The sequence below is a fragment of the Gekko japonicus genome, unplaced genomic scaffold (assembly GCF_001447785.1).
Source record: "Gekko japonicus isolate JY-2015 unplaced genomic scaffold, Gekko_japonicus_V1.1 scaffold474, whole genome shotgun sequence".
In the NCBI taxonomy this organism is placed as follows: Eukaryota; Metazoa; Chordata; class Lepidosauria; order Squamata; family Gekkonidae; genus Gekko; species Gekko japonicus.
This window is the reverse complement of record NW_015177020.1, coordinates 1,005,332-1,027,810: the sequence shown is the minus strand read 5'-3', so window position 1 is coordinate 1,027,810 and position 22,479 is coordinate 1,005,332. Positions and strand designations below refer to the sequence as shown.

The window sequence follows — 22,479 nt, the reverse complement described above, 5'->3', positions numbered from 1 at the left end:
TTTCCCAAATGCTGATGTCTGATCATGCCCTTTAGATCCATCAGGCATGCGCAGCTGAGTTGGATCTAAGGGCATGTCTGACCATGGCCCAAAGGAGGCAGAAATGGAAGGTTCAGATTTCCCAAATGGCTTGACTTCACAACAGGGGAGTTCAGGCAGCTGGAAATGCAGGGTGAAAGCACTGGCCTCTGTAAAGACTGGACATTCCCCAGTGTCCATTAACTCCACTTTGAATACGGGGCAGAATGGGGTGGCGATGACTGGGGCACAGAAGGCAGATGTCACTGTCTGATCACGCTCTTTAAATCCACAAGGTACCACAACAATGGAGCTGCGGTGGCTCAAGTGGTTAAGACGCTGAACTGCAGGCTGTGGAAGGTCAGTAGTTCAGCAGTTCGAGACCCGAGTGTGCCGCAAGACGGAGTGAGCTCCCGTCTCTAGTTCCAGCTCCTGCCAACCTAGCAGTTCGAAAGCAAGACATTGCAAGTAGATCAATAGGTACCACTTCGGTGGGAAGGTAACAGCGTTCCGTGCGCCTTGGTGTTTAGTCATGCCGGCCACATGACCACGGAAACGTCTTTGGACAGCGCTGGAGACTGTTGGAGGCTTTATGAGTCATGCCTAGCTCTTTGGATTGTGATTGGAAGAGAGCTGCCAGACAGCATAGTTCCCCCCCCCCCAATGCAAGTGAGATGTGTTTCCAATGGATTGTTGTCAGCAGGCAGTCTTTCTGCAGCATTTTTCACCATCTGACATTCCCAAACCAGTCTTCAAGGGCAGCCCCATCCAAAGGCCATTGCAGTAGTCCAGCTAGTGTCCTTCTCCTTCTCTACTTTTCAGTTCTCAGCAAACGTGGGTTTGGGAACCATCATTTGCCAATATAACAAATCGTTCATGATGCAGACAGTGTTGTGCTATGGACACAATCACTCCTCAATTAATGTTTTGTAGAAAGACAACTTGGGCTGTGACCACACATTGCTGCATATTGTGCTACTGTTTCACTAGAGCAATAATTTGCTACCAGGTTTTCTTGTGTGGGCAAGCCAGTCCAGCTGCAATGACAGGGCTGCCAGGTTTTCCCTGGCTACTGGTGGGAGATGGAGGAGTAGGGTTGTCAGATCCAGGTTGGGAAACTCCTGGAGATTTGGGGGGTGGAGCCTGGGGAGGACAGGGACAATGCCAGAGAGTCCACCCTCCAAAGGATCCATTTTCTCCAGGGGAACTGATCTCTGTAGCCAGGAGATGAGCTGCAATAGGATACATTGCTATAATGTAGTGTTGCCATCTTCCAGGTGGGACATGGAGATATCCCGGAATTACAGCTCATCTCCGACCTGCAGAGATCAGTTCCCCTGGAGAAAACAGCTGCTTTGGAGGGTGGACTCCATGGCATGATACCCTGTTGAGGGCCCTTCTCTCTCAAAACCGCATCATCCCCCGGCTCCACCCCCAAATCTCCAGGAATTTCTTAACGTGGATTTGGTCAGCTTAATATATAGGAGGTGTGTCAAAAACCTGAGTTTTGAACATCTGTAAAAGGCAACTGTGTGGGCCTAATGTGGGCCTGGTGGGATCTGGTCCATGGGGTCGCGAAGAGTTGGACTCGACTGTGCGACTGAACAACAACAACAATGTCCTTCTGCCACATACCAGCTAGAACATCTTATCACCTGTGATTTTGTTTGCAGGTAGTGTACATGCCCGCCCCGTTGAAGTTAAACTGGCTAAACTGCTCCGAGCTGTCTCATCCTTTCTGAGCAAATACCCGGCCATGAACTGTGAAGTCATCCATCCAGCCACGGCTACTCTCATTTCCTGTGTGAACGGTAAGTGCCTAACCTCAGGTATTGACAAGCTGCCCTGAACAAGGTTTTTAAATCCTTTCCAGACAATGGTGCGGCCATATGCAATAGAAACCCAGCTGCTGGTTGGTAGAGTGGGTTAAAAGTAAGGGAGGTCACGGGTCGGAATGGTAAACAACAAAAGTACAACTGTGATATAATAACTATATCTTTGTTTTATCAAAGCTGAGTGTAACTCCTTCACCTTTTCAGAACCAACAAAAGTTTCTATTTACAAACATCCCCATATCTATCTGGTATACAAGCACCGCAACAGCGCAGAGCCTTCTCTCTAGCAAGATTCAATGTAATACCATCAGCAATCTTGCATGGGAGATATAATAACATAGTATTTGCAGATAGACTTTGCCATTGCAATTCTGGATGTATTGAAACGGTTTCGCATATTTGTTTGCATTGCATTGCCAATTTTATGTGGTTTTAAAAAGCTAAAGGTTCCCTTGCTCGAAAGCCAGTCGAATCCGACTCTAGGGTTGCGGTGCTCATCTCCGTTTCAAAGCCGAAGAGCCAGCGCTGTCTGAAGACATTTCCGTGGTCATGTGGCCGTCATGACTAAACACCAAGGTGCACGGAACGCTGTTACATTTAAATCCTATCCTAGCCAACATGACGAACCTTCCTGATGCTTTAAAAGTGCACCGTCTTTTAAATGACTCTGTTCTGGAAATATCAGTGAACGTAGCCATGTTTTTACAATCAGCAATAAAGCGACGTCAGGAAAGCTTCCAATGAGTAATTGTTTTATGCTACCTTATGTTTTATATGTCTGGCTATACATGGTTTTAAATGTATATTTCTTCTTATAGTAATCCTTTGAAAGGTATTTTATGCCAATGAAGGAAATGAAATGGTTTACAAACATTCCATCAGACTTCTGAGGATGAATACATGCCAATAGATACATTCGTGCAAACAAAATAGGACTGTTTGCATTCATGTAACTATTGGCATGTATTCATCCTCAGATGTTTGATGGAATGTTTGTAAACAGAAACTTTTGTTGATTATGAAAAGGTGAAGGAGTTACACTAAACCTCCAGGCGGGGCCTGGAGGTCGCCTGCTATTATAACTGATCTCCAGACGGCAGAGACCGGTTCCCCTGGAGAAAATGGCTGCTTTGGAGGATGGACTCTATGGCATTGCAGCCTGCTGAGGTTCCTCTCCACTCCAAACCCGGCCCTCCACAGGCTTCATCCCCCCCCCCAAAAAATCTCCAGTATTCCCCAACCCAGAGGTGGCAACCCTACCAGTGACTGATCGTGAGCCAATCACCGCTCTGGAAGGAGCCTCTATGCACATCTCACTGTGTTGTGATATCCAGTTTCCACCTAAAAAGCGATCCTGTCCGCCAAAGAGCGCAGGAGTCAGAAGACTGGGTGGATTTTAGCATGTTGGAAAATATATTTTGGAAGGCTGTTACTGGCGAGCTTTTTCGCTGTGGCTTAGAAAATGCAGAAGTGGAGGCAGAGCCGTCTTCCTCTTTGTGACTCAGTCCTTTGCCACGTCGGTTTGCAGTTTTTTTTCCTATCGACGGAGCAGCTCGTGTTCAGGGGCCAGTCCCGTGAAGGTGCAATGTAGATTTAATTTGCTGTAGAAAACCCAAACCGAAACTCTTTAATTGGATCCTAAGAGGCTGTTTTTACTGTTTTGCTGATCTATTTGTAAGAGTCTGTGGCAACAAGGGCAGCTGCATCCACCTGGGGGTGGATTCTCTGCTTGGTTTATACCGCCACTGCAGATACAGAGGCAAGCAAATGGGCAACAGAGCTTTCACACTTGGGAGTTTTCAGTGCACTTTCTCCACCTTTTTCTTTGATTTTTCCCTTACACGGTGCTTTGCAGTGACTTTGCATTGGCTCTTGGGGGCGTGGTTGCCACAGCTACTGTAGTGACTCATTCCCCACGCCCCATAGCATAGCTATGAGAAAGCGTAGCTAGGAAAGACAGGAAGAGCACAATGTGAATTGGGGACAAACTCTTCAGCCAGCCTTAACGTACTTCACAGGGTGGCTGTGGAGATGGCGGGGGGGGGGCAAGAGCACACGCTGCAGAGAGAAGCGGGAGGTGGGAAAGCTTAATTCTGAGCACTGTGGTGCTCATAACTTGAGATCTAACCCTGCTGTGATCCTGTGGTCTTGTTCCCACTTTCTGCAGAGCAGGGAAGGCAGAGGGGCTGGTCCTGACTTCTTCCCTTCCTCGGAAAGGGTCTTGGCCCTCCCTGCCATAGACTGTACCATGCCACGGTTTGTAGGCATGGTCCGCTTCTGTGTGGCATCAACGGGTGCTGTGCGGAGTAGCCAAGGAGGCAGGACCCCAACCAGGTCCGTAGCCAGGGTTTTGTGGCTTGTGAGGCAAATTTATTTCTGGTGGGGATGCCATTATTTTTCTGACGGGGGGGGGGGTTGCTCTGGGCCCGAGAGGCTCCATGGGGTCCGAGCCCTCCCCAAAGCAACCATTTTCACCTTTTTGTGGAAGTGGAGCTCTGGACGAGCCATGACCCCGTGAGAGTTCTTTGCGTCTTGGAAGGGAGCTCTTCACTTTGGGTGGAGGACAGAAGCACCACTGCGGTTTCTTCTCGTTGGGGGGGGCAGGTGACTCACGCTCATCTTTTTAAAAAAGGTCTGCTTGGCACGCGGGTGGCCGCAGGACAGCCAGGGAATGCACGTCTTTTTAAAAAATGTTGGGAAATTATTATAAAATCGTTTTGAGGGAAATCTTGTGAGGCTGTCCCTTTAAGGGAGGTGGAGAAGCCCCTAATAGCCCCACCGTAGCAATGGGACAGGTCCCAGCCCCAAAGAGCTTGCAACCCCTAAGACTGTCGCTCTGCTCTCCAGCCATGCAAGGCTTTACCCAACAGGCCCAGGACTTCCAGAAGCCAGTTGGCCATTGGGACCGGGCCAGCCCCTTTGGTGCAAGTGCAGATTCCACGCCTCCTCTGCATGGTGGCTCTCTGCCCCGTGGCTCCCTCCGGGTGGTGGCTTGGACAGGGAAGGTTGTAAAATAGCTCAGAGTGACTGCCCAAATGGGGCAGATGAAGAGCCTGTGTCTGTCGTCGTTCCAACGCTGCCTCTTGCCCAGTTAGCTGCATGCAGCAGTGTACCCAGAAATTTTTTGTTAGGGGCAGGGGTCATTTCGTAGAAAAAGAGGGGCAGGAGCTCATTAGCAGAACTCATTAGCATAACTTATTGGCATATGCCACACCCCCTGGCATCACCGGAAGTGTGTCAGAAGGCAACACCCACCGCTCAGGCTCCACTGGACTGTTTTGGATTGCTAGCTACTGGGGGGGGGACGTGCAGATCTGTCCTCACAGAGGAGGGAGAGCTTGTACCTGAATAAAACTTGGTCTTAAAGGTGCCACTGGACTGTTTTGGACCGGGGGGCCAGGGGGGCTCTGCAATGTACCTGGCTGCTTCTTGCTCTGACCGAGGGCTGCTGGGAGCAGGGGGTAGGGTTTGTTGCATGTGCCCGCCCCCTGGGCTCTTTACTGCCGTAGCTCCGCTCCTGTGCGCTCCTGCAGGAAATGACCCCTGGTTAGGGGGGTCCCCAAGTGGGCAGTTTAGTACATTGGAGCTGTCTGCATCACAGGATTGTTGTTGTTAGGGAAATACAGAGGAGGAGAGACGTGGCCAGGTAAGAGGTGACAGGCAAAGACGGGGTGGGGAGCAGCACCTGGGGCACTTCAGAAATAATAGAGGAAGGTCCGGATTTGTGTCTGGGAGCTGTGTTCTCTCTGAAGCGTGGTGCATTGCTCTGGAGCCAAAGCCTACCCCCAGAAGCTCCAAGATGTCTGGCAAGCATTGCTGAAGGAGCTGGGAGAGACAGACACAACCAGGTTCTGCTGACTAGCCAGCAGCAGCAGGACAATAACCCGCCGAGCAGCCCCTTAACTCCTTGTATCCCCTTCCTACACCCCGCCCCGCCTTTGCAGGTAATCCGAGAGGAGAGCAAAGGCTCTTCTGCATTCTCATTTTTGTTACTTGTTTGTCACTATTGCTTTGAGTCCCCCCCCCTTTCCACATGTGTTTTGCTCCCTCTGGGACTACTAGAGAGAGCAAAACACGTTGGGGGGGGGGGACCCCTTGTAAAGTACTGGGTTCGCCACATGGAGGACTCAGACGACGACATGCTTTTGCACACGTTTATTGTACTTCACTCCAACTAAGACTAACCCTAACGGCCCAACAGGGCCAACAATATACATATCCACCAAGCACCCCCCATTCCCATTGGAGGGTTTGAATGTCCCCCCCAAGTGGCTATTGTTTGGGGCTGGGGGAAACCAGGATCCAAAATTTCCTTTGTTCCAGGAGCCAAGCTCCTGCATGTGCCGGGGACCCCTGGTGGGGGTCCCCGTACATAACACCCCTGAAGCAATAGGAACACAGAAGTGGTGGATATCAGAATGCGGAAGAGCCCCGGAACTTCGTCTTGCACCTCGCGAAGCAGCTCAGGCATTACAATTGCACCGGCAGCAAGCCAAGTGCAGGCTGACGGGCTTCCCCTCCCCCAGCAAGCCAGGCGGGGAGGCACAGCTGTTTGGGGAGAGTGCCGGGCACTGATAGGCACCCCCGTGCATACGGGCCTGGCCGCCAGTGTTCCCTCTAAGCTGAGTTAGTGTGAGCTAGCTCACAGTTCTTTAGCCTCCAGCTCACCCACTTTTGTCTTCGCTCAGGAAGGGATGGCTCCAGAGCAAAGTAATTTATGCAGCAAGTCGAATCGCTCACTCACAACTTTAAGGCCAGTAGCTCACAGAGTAGAATTTTTACTCACAAGACTCCACAGCTTAGAGGGAACATTGCCGCATGTCATGCTGTTCTGAGTTGGATCCCCCCACGTGCTAAATAGCGCTATATTACTATAGCTTTTGTTGGTCTGCAGAAGAGCTGCTAGATTCAAGTTCAGTAGCACCTTAGAGACTCGAAAGCTCTGTTCATCAGATGCAAGATCTTGCTTCTGATGAAGGGAATTTTGACTCTTGGAAGCTTATACCACACAACACCGTGTTAATCTCTTAGATGCTACTGTACTCAAATCTAGGTATGTCACTATAGCATTATAGCGCATCCCGTCGGGTAGAATCTACACCAATGTACTAACAGTTTAGAACAAGGAGGGAATTTTGGGTAGGGCTGGTAATGTGGATTGATCATGCAGTGGAAGCACGAAAGCTGTTACATGAGCCGTTGTGGTACAGTGTCTCGAGTGCAGGACTAAGATTGGAAGTCCTGGGTTCGAATCCACCCAAAGCTTACTTTGTGGCAGTGTACTAACAGTTTAGAACAAGGAGGGAATTTTGGGTAGGGCTGGTAATGTGGATTGATCATGCAGTGGAAGCACGAAAGCTGTTACATGAGCCGTTGTGGTACAGTGTCTCGAGTGCAGGACTAAGATTGGAAGTCCTGGGTTCGAATCCACCCAAAGCTTACTTTGTGGCAGTGGGCCCGTCACTTTCTCTCAGCCTTTCTCTCGTTGTTGTTGTGGGGATATAGTGAAGGCAGGGATCTCCGTGTACATCACTCTGAGCTCTTTGGAAGGATGAAATGGATGTGATTCAGCATACTTCTAGCTAGTATGACTACACGGATAGGGATGAAATCACTGGTGTAGGTGAAGCCTCCTTTGCGCCAATTGTTTGTATTTGACAAGGATGGTCCTTTTTGACTGGTTCTTGTTCCTTTCTGAATTACTGTCCCTATCGTCTTTAGGAGTTTTTTTGGAGCTTGCCTTTCCTGCAATGTGAGTCATTCAAGTCTCTGTTGTGCAGGTTTCAGCTTTCTGGGTGTCTGGATATTAATGCTTTGTGTGGGTGTGGATTCATCTCTGGTGTTCCGTGCACGCTGGTGCATGCTCAGGGAAACACAATGCCATGCTTTCCTTCCTCTCCATGATGGCTTATCCAGAGAATAAATGTAATGGAATGTGTTTGGAGTGGCAGTTTGCCAATATCAGAAGTACAACCAGATGATTAGAAAAGAACAAGAGTCCAGCAGCACCTGAAAGACTAGCAACATTTGTGGCAGCTCCTGGACTCTTGCTCTTTTCTACTGATAGGGTGCGTTCAGATGGGGCCTTTCTGCCGGCATAAACTGCACCGGTTGGAACCGGTGCAGTTTATGCCAGCAGAAACGTGATCACACTTACCTCCATTTTGCGGATCCCATCGTTGTATGCCCGGTCACACGCTGCGGGCGTCGGCGTTTTGTTTTTTTTAAAAAAAAAACACAGTTTGAGCATGCGCATAGGCAGCCATTCACAGAATGGCGATCTTTGCACATACTCAAACCCCCTCCATTACATTTAAACTTTAAAGGTAAGGACTTACCTTTAAAGTTTAAAGCCCAAACTGGCCTCCCTTAAGTCCCAGACTCCTCCGGATAGTTAAAGTAAGGGCTTTTTTTTTTTTAAACAAACGCTCAGGGCGAAGCTTCGCCCAAGCGCATATCGCTCAGTTTTTTTAAAAAATGGCGGGGGGGGAAACGGAAGCCTCAGGCTTCCGACGGAAATGGCTAGGCACCGGTGGAGAGCGATCGGACGGCGAGATACAGCGTTTACAACCGTTGCACTCAGGATACCACGACTTGGGACCTAGTGGCAGAGTGCAACGGTATAAAGGGCTTTACACCGGTTAGGGACAGGAGGCAGATGTTCCCCGTCTGAACGCCGGTGAGTACAACGATTGCAACTGGCACCTATACTGAAGTCTGAACGTACCCATAGAGACAGACTAACACAGCTAACCAGATCATTGTGACCCTAATGTGTTCTGCAACCAGGAAATCAGAAGGAGATTGACACTGGGAAGGGCAGCCATGACAGAACTAGAAAAGATCCTTAAATGTAAGGAGGGGTTGCTGGAGACCAAAATAGCTCATACTGTGGTATTCCTCTTTACTATGCATGGATTTGAAAGTCAGGCAATGAAGAAAGCTGACTAGAAGAAAATGGATTCATTTGAAATGCAGCGTTGGAGGTAGGGTTGCCATCTCCCCAATCGGGGTGGGGGCTTCCCCGCTTTCAGGCCCCAATCCTCTACCAGCCAGCTGGCTGGTGGGGGAGCTCCACCCCTGAAGAGCCCTAGCATGCCCTACATGCCCGGCTCAATGATGTCACCCAGAGGTGACATCATTGTGCCGGGCACATTGCGCAGAAGACGCTCTAGCATTTGACTAAAAACTCTATGGAGAAAATAAAGTTTTTGGCCAAATGCTAGAATGTCTCCTGCATGAGGTGCCCGGCATGATGACATCACTTCCGTGTGATGTCATCGCGGGGCATGCTTTTCTCATGTGCCAGAAGCGCCGGGGACCCAGGCTGGAGCCCCCTGCCGGCAGCCAGGTAAGACCTGGCTACCCTAGTTGGAGGAGATGTTTACAGATATCATTTAAAAAAGGTAAAGGTTTCCCTTGCTCGAAAGCCAGTCGAATCCGACTCTAAGGTTGCGGTGCTCATCTCCGTTTCCAAGCCCAGGGGCCAGCACTGTCTGAAGACATTTCCGTGGTCATGTGGCCGGCATGACTAAATGCCGAGGCGCACAGAACGCTGTTACCTTCCCACTGAAGCAGTACCTGTTTATCTACTTGCAATTTCTTGCTTTCAAACTGCTAAGCTGGCAGGAGCTGGGGCCAGAGATGGGAGCTCACTCCATCACACGGCACTAGGGTCTCGAACTGCCGAACTACAGACCAATGTTCCCTCTAAGCTGAGTTAGTGTGAGCTAGCTCACAGTTTTTTAGCCTCCAGCTCAAACATTTTCGTCTTCGCTCAGGAAGGATGGCTCCAGAGCAGACTCATTTATGCAGTAGCCAAACTGCTCGCTCACAACTTTAATGCCAGTAGCTCACAAAGGAGAATTTTTGCTCACAGGGCTCCACAGCTTAGAGGGAACATTGCTACATACAGACCTTCCAGTCTGCAGCTCAGCCTCTTAACCTCTGAGCCACTGCGGCCCTCACAGATACCGTAGACTGCCAAAAAAAAGACAAATAAGAGAGAGTTCTAGATTGAATTGAGCCCCAAATCTCCCTAGAAACTAAAATGACTACACTGAGGCTATCGTACTTTGGTTACATTACAAGAAGACAAGACTCACTGGGAAAGACAACCAGGCTAGGAAAGGTTGAAGGCAGTAGGAAAAGTGTAAGGTTACCAGGCCCCCCTCTAGAGGCAGGAGACTCCCCGCCCTGGGGTCCATTCACCTCACGGCCAATCAGCTGGAGGGTGGGAAGACACTGACAGCAACGGGAGGCCTAGTCTGGAATTGCCAGCCACACAGTGATCTCACTGCCAGCAATGCAGGATGCTCTGGTATTTGGGCAAGACTTTACGGTAAAAATCACTTCTACCATTAGAGCTTTTGCTCAAATAATATTTAGACTGGACTCCAGTGGCACCGTAGAGACCAACGGGATTTTCAGGGTATGAGCTTTCGAGATTCAAAGCTCCCCTCGTCAGATACTTGGTCTCTAAATTTTTACCGGAATCTAATCTAACTATTCTTCGAGCCAGTTTGGTGTAGAGCCAGTTTGATGTTGTGGTTAGAAGCGCGAACTCTAATCTGGGAGAACTGGGTTTGATTCCCCACTCCTCCACATGCAGCCAGGTGGGTGACCTTGGGTCAGTCACAGTTCTCTCAGAGCTGTTCTCTCAAGGGCAGTTCTAGAGAGAGCTCTCTCAGCCCCACCTACCTCACAGGGTGTCTGTTGTGGAGAGGAGAAGGGAAGGAAATTGTAAACCGCTCTGAGACTCCTTCGGGTAGTGAAGGGTGGGGTATAAATCCAACTCTTCTTCTTCTTCTTTCCAGCATGGTTACCCTCTGAAACTATGCCCAAATACCAGAGTACCCCACATAGGGTTGCCAGGTCTGGGTTGGAAAATACTTGGAGACGTTGGGGGTGGATCCAGAAGAGGGCAGGGTTTGGGGAGGGGAGGGGCCTTGTAATGATTCCTTGTTTTAAGAGTGTGTGTGTCTCTTTAAATGTTTGGTTGGAGTGCAGTGATAGCAGAGTAGAGTGATTGAGGGAGACAAGTGTGGTGTGATAGGAGGATGAGAGAGTGTGGGAGGAGTTTTTGAAAGGAATCTCTGTGTGTGTCTTGAAGTCAGTTATGAAAGTCTGTTAGAGAAAGCAGTTGGAGTTTTGAGTTAGAGTCAGTGAGTGAGCTGACAGAGTCTGCGTGGAAAATTAAAGAGTTTAGAGTTCAGTATATAGGAGCTGCGGTGGCTCAAGTGGTTAAGATGCTGAACTGCAGGCTGTGGAAGGTCGGTACTTCAGCAGTTCGAGACCCAAGTGTGCTGCATGACGGAGTGAGCTCCCGTCTCTAGTTCCAGCTCCTGCCAACCTAGCAGTTCGAAAGCAAGACATTGCAAGTAGATAAATAGGGACCACTTCATTGGGAAAGTAACAGCATTGTGCAGTGATAGCAGAGTAGAGTGATTGAGGGAGACAAGTGTGGTGTGATTGGAGGGTGAGAGAGTGTGGGAGGAGTTTTTGAAAAGAATCTCTCTGTGTGTGTTGAAGAGTTATGAAAAGTCAGTTAGAGAAATCAGTTGGAGTTTTGAGTTGGAGTCAGAGTCAGTGAGTGAGCTGACAGAGTGTGTGGAAAATTAAAGAGTTTAGAGTTCAGTATATACAGCTTTAAGAGTTAAATGTGAAAGAGCTATGAGAAGGGTCTGTGAGACTCCAAAGTTATAAAGAGAATTAATACAAAGAGCTTTGCCCATGTGACTGCCTAGTGAAAGAGTGATTCTTGTCAGAGAGGGATCTTATGATCAAAAGACTGTGTGTGATACCTTGCCAGTTTCTTTTACCAGTTTCTCTTCCCCATAACAGTTACAGTTAACCAGCAACTCCTTTTTGTTCCTAAATCAATAAATCATATTTTGTTCAAGTTTAACCCAGAATTCAGTTCAATCCTTCCTCAGGGCCACAGAGACCTCTGAAAAGCCCAGACTTTAGGTCACTTTACCAATAGCAAAGGAGAGAAGGTTTCGAATTCCTTAAATTCCTGGTGGCAGCAGAAACTACCCAGTTTACAAAAGCAAAGAGCAATATACAGTGAAAACCAGTCCTCCCAAATAAGAGGACGCCACAGGCCTCAGCATGGTACAATGCCACAGAGTCCACCCTTCAAAGCAGCCGTTTTCTCCAGGGGAGCTGATCTCTGCCAGCTGGAGATCAGTCGTAAAAGCGGGACATCCCCAGGCCCCACCTGGAGGCTGGCAACCCTAACCCCATGGTACGAACGATGTGATGACCTCAATTCTAGTGCACACGGGAAGTTATGTTACCAGGTGACTGGGGACACCAGTTTAGGCGTCTCTTTACTGCCAGTAAGTTCCCCAACCCACCTCCTGCCAGTTGCCAGGGTGTACCTGGCAACCCTAGAGAAGAGGAAGACCCCACGTGAGATGGATGGACTCAATCAAGGAAGCCAGGGCCCTTAGTTTGCAAGACCTGAGCAAAACTGTTAACAATAGAACAGTCTGGAGGTCATTAATTCATAGGGTCACCATAAGTCAGAAGTGACTTGACAGCACATAACACACACAGTAAATCCTTTTTTTTAAAGGGAGGGGCGGTTAAAATCAATTTACTAGGCGCACCCTATTTTCGAGGCCAGTGAAGGACAGACTGTTGCAGAGTAAATGAATGCAACAGAGGATGAAGAGCCTTCAGCGGGGTGTGTAATTGTGGCTGTCAGTGACCCTTGGCATGCAAACAAGATATATTAGAAGCACGTAAAACTGGCCGTTTCACCCATAAGAACAAAATCCATGTAATCCCTTTAATTGGGACCGGCCAGGTTGACACAAAACAGTGCACGAGCTTTCGAACTCGAGGGCTCAACAGAACTCTTCATTGGCCTGAATGTTACAGAATGTAAAACAGACAGAGAAAAGGGAAAACAACATATTACAGGCAATGACATTAAGGCCTGATCTTGCACATATCTTTTGTGTGGTTAGGGTGGCCCCCTCCGGGTTGGGAGACATCTGGAGATTTGGGGGTGGAGCCTGAGGAGGGCGGGGTTTGGGAAGGGGAGGGACTTCAATGGGGTATAATGCTATAGTGCCCACCTTCCAAAGTGGTCATTCTCTCCAGGAAAACTGATCTCTATAGCCTGGAGAGCAGTTGTAATCCCAGGAGATCTCCAGCCACCACTTGGAGGTTAGTGATCCAATGTGTAATAAAAAGGTTAAAGGTTCCCTTGCTCGAAAGCCAGTCGAGTCCAAGGTTGCGGTGCTCATCTCCGTTTCAAAGCCGAAGAGCCAGCGCTGTCCGAAGTCGTTTCCGTGGTCATGTGGCCGGCATGACTAAATACCAAGGCGCACAGAACGCTGTTACCTTCCCACCGAAGTGGTCCCTATTTATCTACTTGCAATGTCTTGCTTTCGAACTGCTAGGTTGGCAGGAGCTGGAACTAGAGACGGGAGCTCACTCCATCATGCGGCAACTCAGGTCTCGAACTGCTGAGCTACCGACCTTCCACAGCCTGCAGTTCAGCGTCTTAACCACGTGAGCCACCGCAGCTCCTATGTGTAATACAAATGGACAATTAGCTTAACTTTATTGTGAAAGACTAAAAAAAACGAGTACGACCTTTTAGAAGCTGGGGGTGGGGGTGACCTGCTTAATTCCAGAGATGTAGCCGTGTTAGTCTGTTGTAGCAAAGAATAAAAATAAAATGGGTCTGGCGGCGCCTTAGTGACAAGCAGCATGAATTCCGGCATGAGCTTTTTTGAGCCAGAGCTCACTTTGTTCCTCCCCGAAGTTAACAGGGGCAGAATAAATCGGCACAAAGTAAGCAACTGCATGGTTTTGTTCATTAGAGACTACTGATATTTGATTGAATTGTGTTTCATATTCTGAAATCTGCCTTGAGTCTCAGTGAGATAGTCAGGCTATAAAAGGGACCTCAGTAGGGTACGATGCCATAGAGTTCACCCTCCAAGGCATCCAAACTTGCTCAGCGGAAGAGCCACATAGAATAAACATCAGATGTTTGGCAGCCGCAAGACATGAACAAATATTACACACGTTTTTATTGGAAAATATGCAAATTTGCTTTTATTAATATTAAATTGATAACTTTAGATGGGGAGGGAGGGGAGAGAGAGAGAACAAAATGTGGAAAGTAAGAAAATGGGAAGAAAGCAAATAGATGAGGGAGGGAGAGAGGGGGTGACGGAGAGAGAGGTGGAAAGAAAGCAATATTAAAGGCATACTCCAAGCCCCACCCCCTGCAGCTGGCTTGGCTTGGAGAAGGGATTTAAAGAGACAAATGCCTTCTCCAAGCTGGCGGGGGGGGGCTTTGAGAATGCATTTAAAGTTCAAGTTGTTTTCTGTCTCTGCACTGGCTGGGGAAGGGAAGACCAATTGGGGAGGCATGCCCAAGAATGTCAGACAAAGTGGAACTTGATTTAGCAAGGCACTTCCTCTGTTCTTAAGCAAGAATGCAGTCAGGATCGGTCAACACAAAATTCTTTCTGCCTTCACAGATCCTGAGTTCATAGTCTTGCAAACTCAAGTAGACCACTGGTACTCCGGTCTTTAAAACATGCTGATCAACCCCCTGCAGAACTGAACTTAGCTCCTCTAGTAGGGTGGCGAACATCATACTAGGACTGGGGAGACCTGGATTCAAATTCCCAGTCAGACGTGGGTTGCCAGCTTCCAAGTGGTGGCTGGAGATCTCCCAGAGTTACAACTGGTGTTAAGTCACTCGCTTAACAAAGTAGTTGGAGAATGATTCAGCAAAGATTCAGCTTTATTCATCAACTCAAACACAACTCCAACACGGATCAACATCTGATAGCCAGAACAGCTTTTACATTGCAGCTGTCCCGCTTTTAAACTCTCCCGGCTAATGTAGCCACGCCTACTGTACATTTACCAACCAATAAGGTTGTATACATAATGACCAATCACGGACGTTCCCGCTCAGGGAGCTTGCTGATAGTGATTGGTTAGGTGCTTCCTGGGCTAGCAATGTGATTGGATGTATTTGGATCCTAGCCCGGGACAAAGCTTAACATAGCATTTCAATTAGATGTTTTCATAAGACATTATGCATTCAATGGCAGCCTATTGAATACATTACAACTGGCATCCAGACAACAGAGATCAGTTCCCTGGAAGAAAACGGCTACTTTGGAAGGTGGACGGTATGGCATTATACTTTATACTTTAGACTTGCAGAGGTTCCTCCCTTCCCTTCCCTTCCCCAAGCCCCACCTTCCCCAGACTCCACCCCCCACAGCTCTAGGTATTTCCCAGCCCAGAGCTGACAATCCTAGAAAGCTCATTGGATGAGCTCCGGACACTCACTCCCACTTGGTTTGACCTACCACACAGGGTTGCAATGAGGATAAAATAAGGGAAAGAACCAGGTATGCTCTCCTGAGCTCCTTGGGAGGATGCAGGGGCTGTAAAAATAGGATGTGCAATGGGAAGCGTGTCCCTCTCAAGCGCCATTCAGTTCTTGTAACTGGAGCCAGTTTGGTGTAGTGGTTAAGTGCGCGGACTCTAATCTGGGAGAACCCGGTTTGATTCCCCACTCCTCCACTTGCACCTGGCTGGATGACCTTGGGCAAGCAGTAGTTCTGATAAGAGCTGTTCTTGAAAAAGAGCAGTTTCTGTCAAGAGCTCTCTCAGCCCCGCCCACCTCACAGGGTGTCTGTTGTGCGGAGGGGGAGGGAAAGGGGTTTGTAAGCCGCTCTGAAACACCTTTGGGTAGTGAAGGGCGGGGTATAAATCCAATCTCTTCTTCTTCTTCTTCTTCTTCTTCTAATAACGATGGGCTTCGATCGACTGGAGCTTTCCCCCAAATGAAGAAGTCCCCCCCCCCAACACAGCATGATTCAGTGGCCTCCCCGCTTCCTGCTGCTGCATCCCCAAATCCCCCTGGAAAATTAAGAAGACATTTTGGCCTGCACCAGGAGGCAGAATTGGTGAGAAAGCCATGCTGTGTAGGTCCAAATCCTTCTGTCTGTAGAAATGTCCCCAGATTCAACCCTTTATCTGTCCCCAGCCATATCTGAATACCCTGATGCTATACACCAGGGGTCCCCAATAGGGTTCCCAAATGTGCCCGGGGGGCGGGGAACCCCCCGCTTCGGAGCCCCCGAGTTCCGCCCCGGAGGAATCCGGGCCCAGGGGAAACCCCGCCCCCGAAGCTGCGTCAGCGGAGGTGACGCAGTCACGTCGCTGACATTGGGGGCGTGGCTGAGCTCGTCGGGAGGGAAAACCATATGTTTTCCCCCCGACGAGCTCGGCCACGCCCCCAACGTCAGCGACGTCTGACGTCACTTCCGGTGATGTCGCAGCGGCGCGCGCGCAAGAACAAACACCGAACTCCCGGCCGGGACGGAGCCTCCCCCGCTGGTGAGTTAAAAGGATTTGGCAACCCTAGTCCCCAACCTTTTTTAAGCCTGTGGGCACCTTTGAAATGCTAACAGTGTGGTGGAGTCAGCCACAAAATGGCTGCCACAGCTTTGCTCCAGTCACACAGTGAAGTTATTTTGTGTTGTGGTGGCAGTTGCTGCTGAAACAACATTTTTTAAAATCTGCACAGCCAATCAAATCTCCAGTGGCCAATCAGAAGCCTTTCTGGGCAAACGACCCTCTGGACCCGCTCATTTTCTAAGCACACTTGGTCAGCATAGACACCACATTGGGGACCTCTGATATATACTCTGATGGACGGCAGGAGCAGAATAGTGGCTAAAAGTGTAAGCAAGAAAGTTCCTGGTTCAAATGTTACTTCAGTCACTAATTTACTAGGTGGCCTTAGGCCAGCCTATATTCGCACGCATTTGGCAGCCATTGGGGTTTCCAACCCCCCTCCCGTGGAGGCGGGGTTCCCCTGCTGCCAGGCCTTGCCCCCAGCCACCAATCAACTGGCCGGCGGGAGGTCTTGCCAGTAGAAAGAGGAAGACCAAGGCCATGTTGCTGGTGTCACACCAGAAGTGATGTCATTATGCCAGCGACTTCTGAGTGATGCTCTGGTGTTTGAACACAAATTCTATGGTAGAAACTAGTTTTACCATAGAGTTCTTGCCCAAATATCCAAGTGTCCCCCAGAAGTCACCAGCATGATGACATCACTTCCTGTGCAACACCAGCAACGTGGCCTAGGCCTTCCTCTTCCTCTTGGTAAGTCCTCCCATCCCCCGCTGGTTGCCAGGAGGGGCAGCCATCTGTAACAGCGAGAGAACGATGGACTTTTACAGAGTTGTAACAACTGTAAAAAAAGTACAACAGTACAAACGGTGGGAGGGAGCAACTACCCACTAACAATGAAAAATGAATAGAAAGTCTGTTTAGAAATACATATGGTTACACAGGAGATACATGGGATGATTACAAGTATATCCAATGACTACTCGGAAGAAAACCTGAATGAGAAAAATACAAAAGAACTGAATGACATTCTGGAAGGTCAGCCATAAATCAAAGAGCTGGAGGCCTGATGAATAATATATATCATGGCTACTAACAGGATGTTTTGAGTTATCTTCTTCAGAGAACTAAATATTCTTTTATTCAAATATGGCATATGCTTCCATCTTTGCCACCAATAAGACGAGGAGTTGAAGATACCAGTTTCCAGGGGTCATTTCCTGCAGGAGCGCACAGGAGCGGAGCTCCGGCAGTAAAGAGCCCAGGGGGCGGGCACATGCAACAAGCCCCACCCCCTGCTCCCAGCAGCCCTCAGTCAGAGCAAGAAGCAGCCAGGTAAGCTGCAGAGCCCCCCTGCCCCCCCCCGGTCCAAAACAGTCCAGTGGCAACTTGAAGACCAAGTTTTATTCCGGTACAAGCTCTCCCTCCTCTGCGAGGACAGATGTGCACATTCCCCCCCCCCCAATAGCTAGCAATCCAAAACAGTCCAGTGGAGCCTGTGCGGTGGGTGTTGCCTTCGGACACACTTCCGGTGATGACAGGGGGTGTGGCATAGGCAAATGTTATGCTAATGAGTTATGCTAATGAGCTCCTGCACCTCTTTTTCTGCGAAACGACCCCTACCAGTTTCCCTTTACCAGGCTCACAGAACACGAGTTCACAGCACACAGCTGTTGGGGGCTCATGTAAGAACTCTTATCCTCTCGACAACTCTGTAAAAGAGACCATCGAGTTGAGGTTGCAGAATCGTTACAGAGCTTATGTGAAGGGTTTTGGACACGGAATTATGCTATAACAAGTGCTGCCAGCCTTCGGTGGGCAGATCTAAGGGCTGTCCCACCTGATGATATTTGATGCATTACATTGTGATCCCCCCCCCCGCTAAACAGAATGTGAAGTTTGCTACTCTTATATAAAAAAGAAGCCCTCAGACCAGTGACACCCCCTGTATGGCCAGCAAGATTGCCAAACAGCCCTCGCTTTTGCAAACTGAAGCGTATGCAAATCAAAACAAGTTTCCTCACAGGGAAGGAAAGGCTGTCAAGAGACCTTTGAGAGCCTGTGAGCTTGCAGCCCCGAGGCACTGCAGAATATGCGACTTCCATGGGGCTACCAACCAGAGCCTGGGGAGACTGAATCAGCCAAGGATTGGGTCTGGGATTCACGCCTGGCTATCTGTGCGCTAGTCCCCCCGAGGACTTGACTATGGCAGACACAGAACCAGCCGGTAGGTGTAGCAACTTTCTGATTTCTTTAGAGCAAGGTGCATTAAAGCTCACACTTAAGACTCTGCAGGTAACGGCTTCTGGGGCTGAGCTCTGGGAGCATTTAAGGTTTTGCGGTGATGACTACTTACACTTTGGAAGTCGTTCTTTTGAGCTTCTGATATGAAGGCCTAGGTGGGTTCAGATCAGTGGTTTGTTGAAGGCCAGAGTAAGGCATTCCCCCCCTTCTGATTGAGGAGGAAGGGCCATGGCTCAGTGGCAAGAGCATCTGCTTGGCATGCAGAAGGTCTTAGGTTCAATCCCTGGCATCTCCAGTTAAAAGGGTCAGGTAGTGGGTGCTGTGAAAGACCTCAGCCTGAGACACTGAGGAGCCACCGCCTGTCTGAGTAGACAATACTGACTTTGATGGACCAGTGGTTTGATTCAGTACAAAGCAGCTTCATGTCTTCATATGAAATAGGCATTGTTACTCATGATCTATGCATAAATCCATTGTCATCTGAGGCAAACAGGATTTCTTGATTTTGTTGGTGCTTCTACAAATGTGAAAAACCCGTTTGACAAGGTGCGGTGACGAGGCAGAAGAAATTAACACACAAAGTCAGTTATTTCCCCTTTCAGCTAGCGCTTCTGTTAGTCCTTCACTGTAGCTGGTCCCGAGAAAAACTGAATCCTGCTACATATACGGATTTATGATTCCCCAGTTAAATTCAGCAGTGCTGAATAAACTGGAGTATTTACTACTTCAGAAATAATTCCTGTATTGTTATTCTTCGATTGGAAGAGGAATTCCAATATACTTGAGAACATTAGGCATTTACAGAAAGACACGTTTTATATTTGAGTTTCCAAATAAATCTCTTAAGGGGGGATAATTTAAGTTATTCTTTCCAGACTTTAGCAGTAGTAGATGCCTGGAATCCACTCTAAATACTAAAAAGAACTTAAAACTCAAGCTTTTGATTGCTTTGAATTTGGATTTTAGGATGTGGGTTTTTCTACACAATTGGAAACATGAGAAAACTTTCCCACAATCTGTTCCAGGTCTTGAACCTCGTGGTTCAAAGACTAAAGAATGATTCTTCCCCTATCAGCCATTTTCAGTTTCAGTCAATGAGAAGTTTAGAGTGCACAATTAACGTGAATTTCCATTTCCTTTCCGTTTTGGCTGATGGCATCCGTGTATGCAGCGGCTGATGCTTTGTTCATAGGATAGTGATATTGCGGGGCCAGAAGAAACGGCAATCACACAATCCATCTCAAGTCCCAGGATTTTGTATACACCAAACCATCTCCACCCTGTCAGTGTACCTCCAATGGATTGTGGATGGCCACACACAGGGTACTACAAGGTGTTTTGTCCGAGGAGTGCTTGTGTGAAATAAAAAATACACCCAGTTGAGTAGACCCATTCAAACGGCTCAGGCAACTGAGCATGCTAGAAAGTAAAAGAAACAACACACACATACATGTGCACCCCCACATATCCCCCTTCCAATTGTGTCACAGTCGCTAGCCCACCTAAACTGTGGAAAATTTTATTTCCATCCCGAATGAAGTATCCTGAATGAGATCATGAGAGCCAAGCAAAACTCTTTCATTTCAAGATACCATCTATGATAACCTTTAAGAATCTTTATGAAGATCATCTTTAAGAAATAGGCCAAGCTACTAACAAGAAAGAAAATCATAACCCCGGTTTATCACAATCCCTGCTGTGTTAGGCTTGTAAACTGATATCTGCCCGTAAGGTTTATAATGAAAAAGTGGACCAATGAGAGAGAAGATAAAAGTCAGTTGGGAGGAGTCAGAAGGCTTCTTGACCAATGAGAGATGGTATTGGTAGAAGCAACTTGACTGACAGCAAGAAGATGGGGGTGAGAGTTTGGGTGCTTATAACGGAGATCAACAGGGAGCAGATGCATGGGAGGAAAGTACCATATAAACTTAAGACACCGTTGATTCCAAAGGAAGCCACTGGGATGAGTTTATTCGTAAGTCAACTCAAGGCTAAATATGTATAGATGAGTGGCCTCCTTGCAGGGGAGGGAAAATTCTATTCCCTTGCTGACCCCCACCTTCTTGATCTACCTATTTGTGCATTTTATCGTTCCCCCCCTTTCTAACCCTGACCCTTCTCTTCAGCCAATCCATGCTTGGTTGCTGTTGTTTTTCTCATTGTTCTGTGTGATGTGTGCGCTTGTGCACTGGTTACATTTGGGAGGCAACTTGCATGTATATCTTTATGCACTTTATTTTTCTGCACATCTGGGGATTACCCAAACTATACTGTAATCTAGGGTGGCCATCCCTTGCAGATTATTTGATTCACATGGGAAGGCCAACCGTCACTTTTAGAGAGAGATAAATTCTGCACCAAAGTACCCAAATTCCAGATACGGTTTCCAGCTTTGGTTCTGGGAAACTCTTGGTGGTTTGGGGGTGGTCCCTTGGAAGGGGATCGAAGAGAGTTCGGCAGGGATGTGTAGCCATAGAGGCCACTTCCCAAAGTGGCCTTGCCTCTAGGAGAATTGATCTCTATGGTCTGGAGAGGTATTATAATCCCGGGAAGATGTCAATTACTACTTTGAGGTTGGCAACTATAATTCTACATCAAGACCATCTGAATTCTGTAATCTGAGTACATTCCCAATCCCTCTAAATTTGCATGCGCATGCAGTTTTGCATATTTTATTCTTATGAGGAGGGGCAATGCACTGAAAGACCTCCTTTCACCCAATACAAATCCTACCAAGTTCGTATCTGACTTTGGACATTTCACCTCACAGTTTAAACCCACTGGTGCTGATGTGAAAGCGGGTTTTGAATTCTTCACCTGGTATGAAATTGGACACATGGAGCTGCCTTATACTGAACCAGACCCTTGGTCCATCAAAGTCAGTATTGTCTACTCAGATTGGCAGCGGCTCTCTGGGGTCCCAGACAGAGGACTTTCACATCACCTCCTACCTGATCTTTTTAACTGGAGATGCCAGGGATTGAACCTGAGACCTTGTGAATGCTAAACAGATGATCTATCACTGACCCTAGTATGTCCTGTCACTGAATATACACAGCTTTGCTTGTATTTTCAGACCTTCCTAGCAACAAAGCCAACTAACCATCCAGTCCATATAGTAAATTTAGGTTGCGATCACATGCAGAATTAGCCGCGCCATAGGCGCGGGTGCCAGGCGGATTTTAAGGGCGCAATCACATGAGAACATTGGCAACCCGTTTTGGTCCACCGCGGAAGCGGGGTAAAAAGACACTAAGGAAAGTCCGGTAGCAAAGACCAGGAACGGACTTTCCCCTGTGTAATCGCTCCAGCGCGCTCCCATGGCGTCGGGATGGTCTGATTGGGCCATCCCGACGCCATGCCTTTGTTTTTCCCCCTGTTTCGGTATGCGGATCATCGCACACTGCATAGGGAGCACTAGTGCAGAGATGCGAATCATCGATCCCTCATTGAAGCGCACCGGAAACATGCAGCAACCCCCACCCCCGATTCACCCACGGTTGCGTCTGATCATGCAGTGGTGGGCTGCCCCCGCAGCTCCTGGGGACTGTGTGATCACGCAAATGTGGGTCAAATTCCTATGGAGCAAATAGCCTCGCTTCCCCCCCCCCCGTGTTATCTTGCACGTGTGACTGCAACCTTAATCTAGTTTCCCAGTTAAACTCTGTGTGGATTAGAAAGCAGGGCTGCCAACCAGTGTTCCCCCTAAGCTGAGTTAGTGTGAGCTAGCTCACAGTTTTTTAGCCTCTGGCTCACACATTTTTGTCTTAGCTCAGGGAGGATGGCTCCAGAGCAAACTAATTGATGCAGTAGCCAAATGGCTTACTCACAACTTTAATGTCAGTAGCTCACAAAGTAGAATTTCTGCTCACAAGACTCTACAGCTTGGAGGGAACATTGCTGCCAACATCCAGCTGGGAGCTGGAGTTCCCCCGGAGTTATAGCTAATCTCTAGACTACAGAGATC

At 48.4% G+C, this 22,479-nt stretch overlaps 1 protein-coding gene across 3 annotated transcripts in view; it reads left to right on the top strand.

Moving 5' to 3' along the window:
* Positions 1 to 22,479, top strand: part of GMIP (GEM interacting protein) — a 118,761-nt gene that overhangs the window by 13,439 nt on the left and 82,843 nt on the right. For all 3 annotated transcript variants that reach the window (XM_015427759.1, XM_015427758.1, XM_015427760.1), the window contains exon 2: positions 1,692 to 1,829. In XM_015427759.1, coding sequence (XP_015283245.1) covers positions 1,692 to 1,829 — 138 coding nt within the window. The remainder of the gene's footprint in view (positions 1 to 1,691; positions 1,830 to 22,479) is intronic.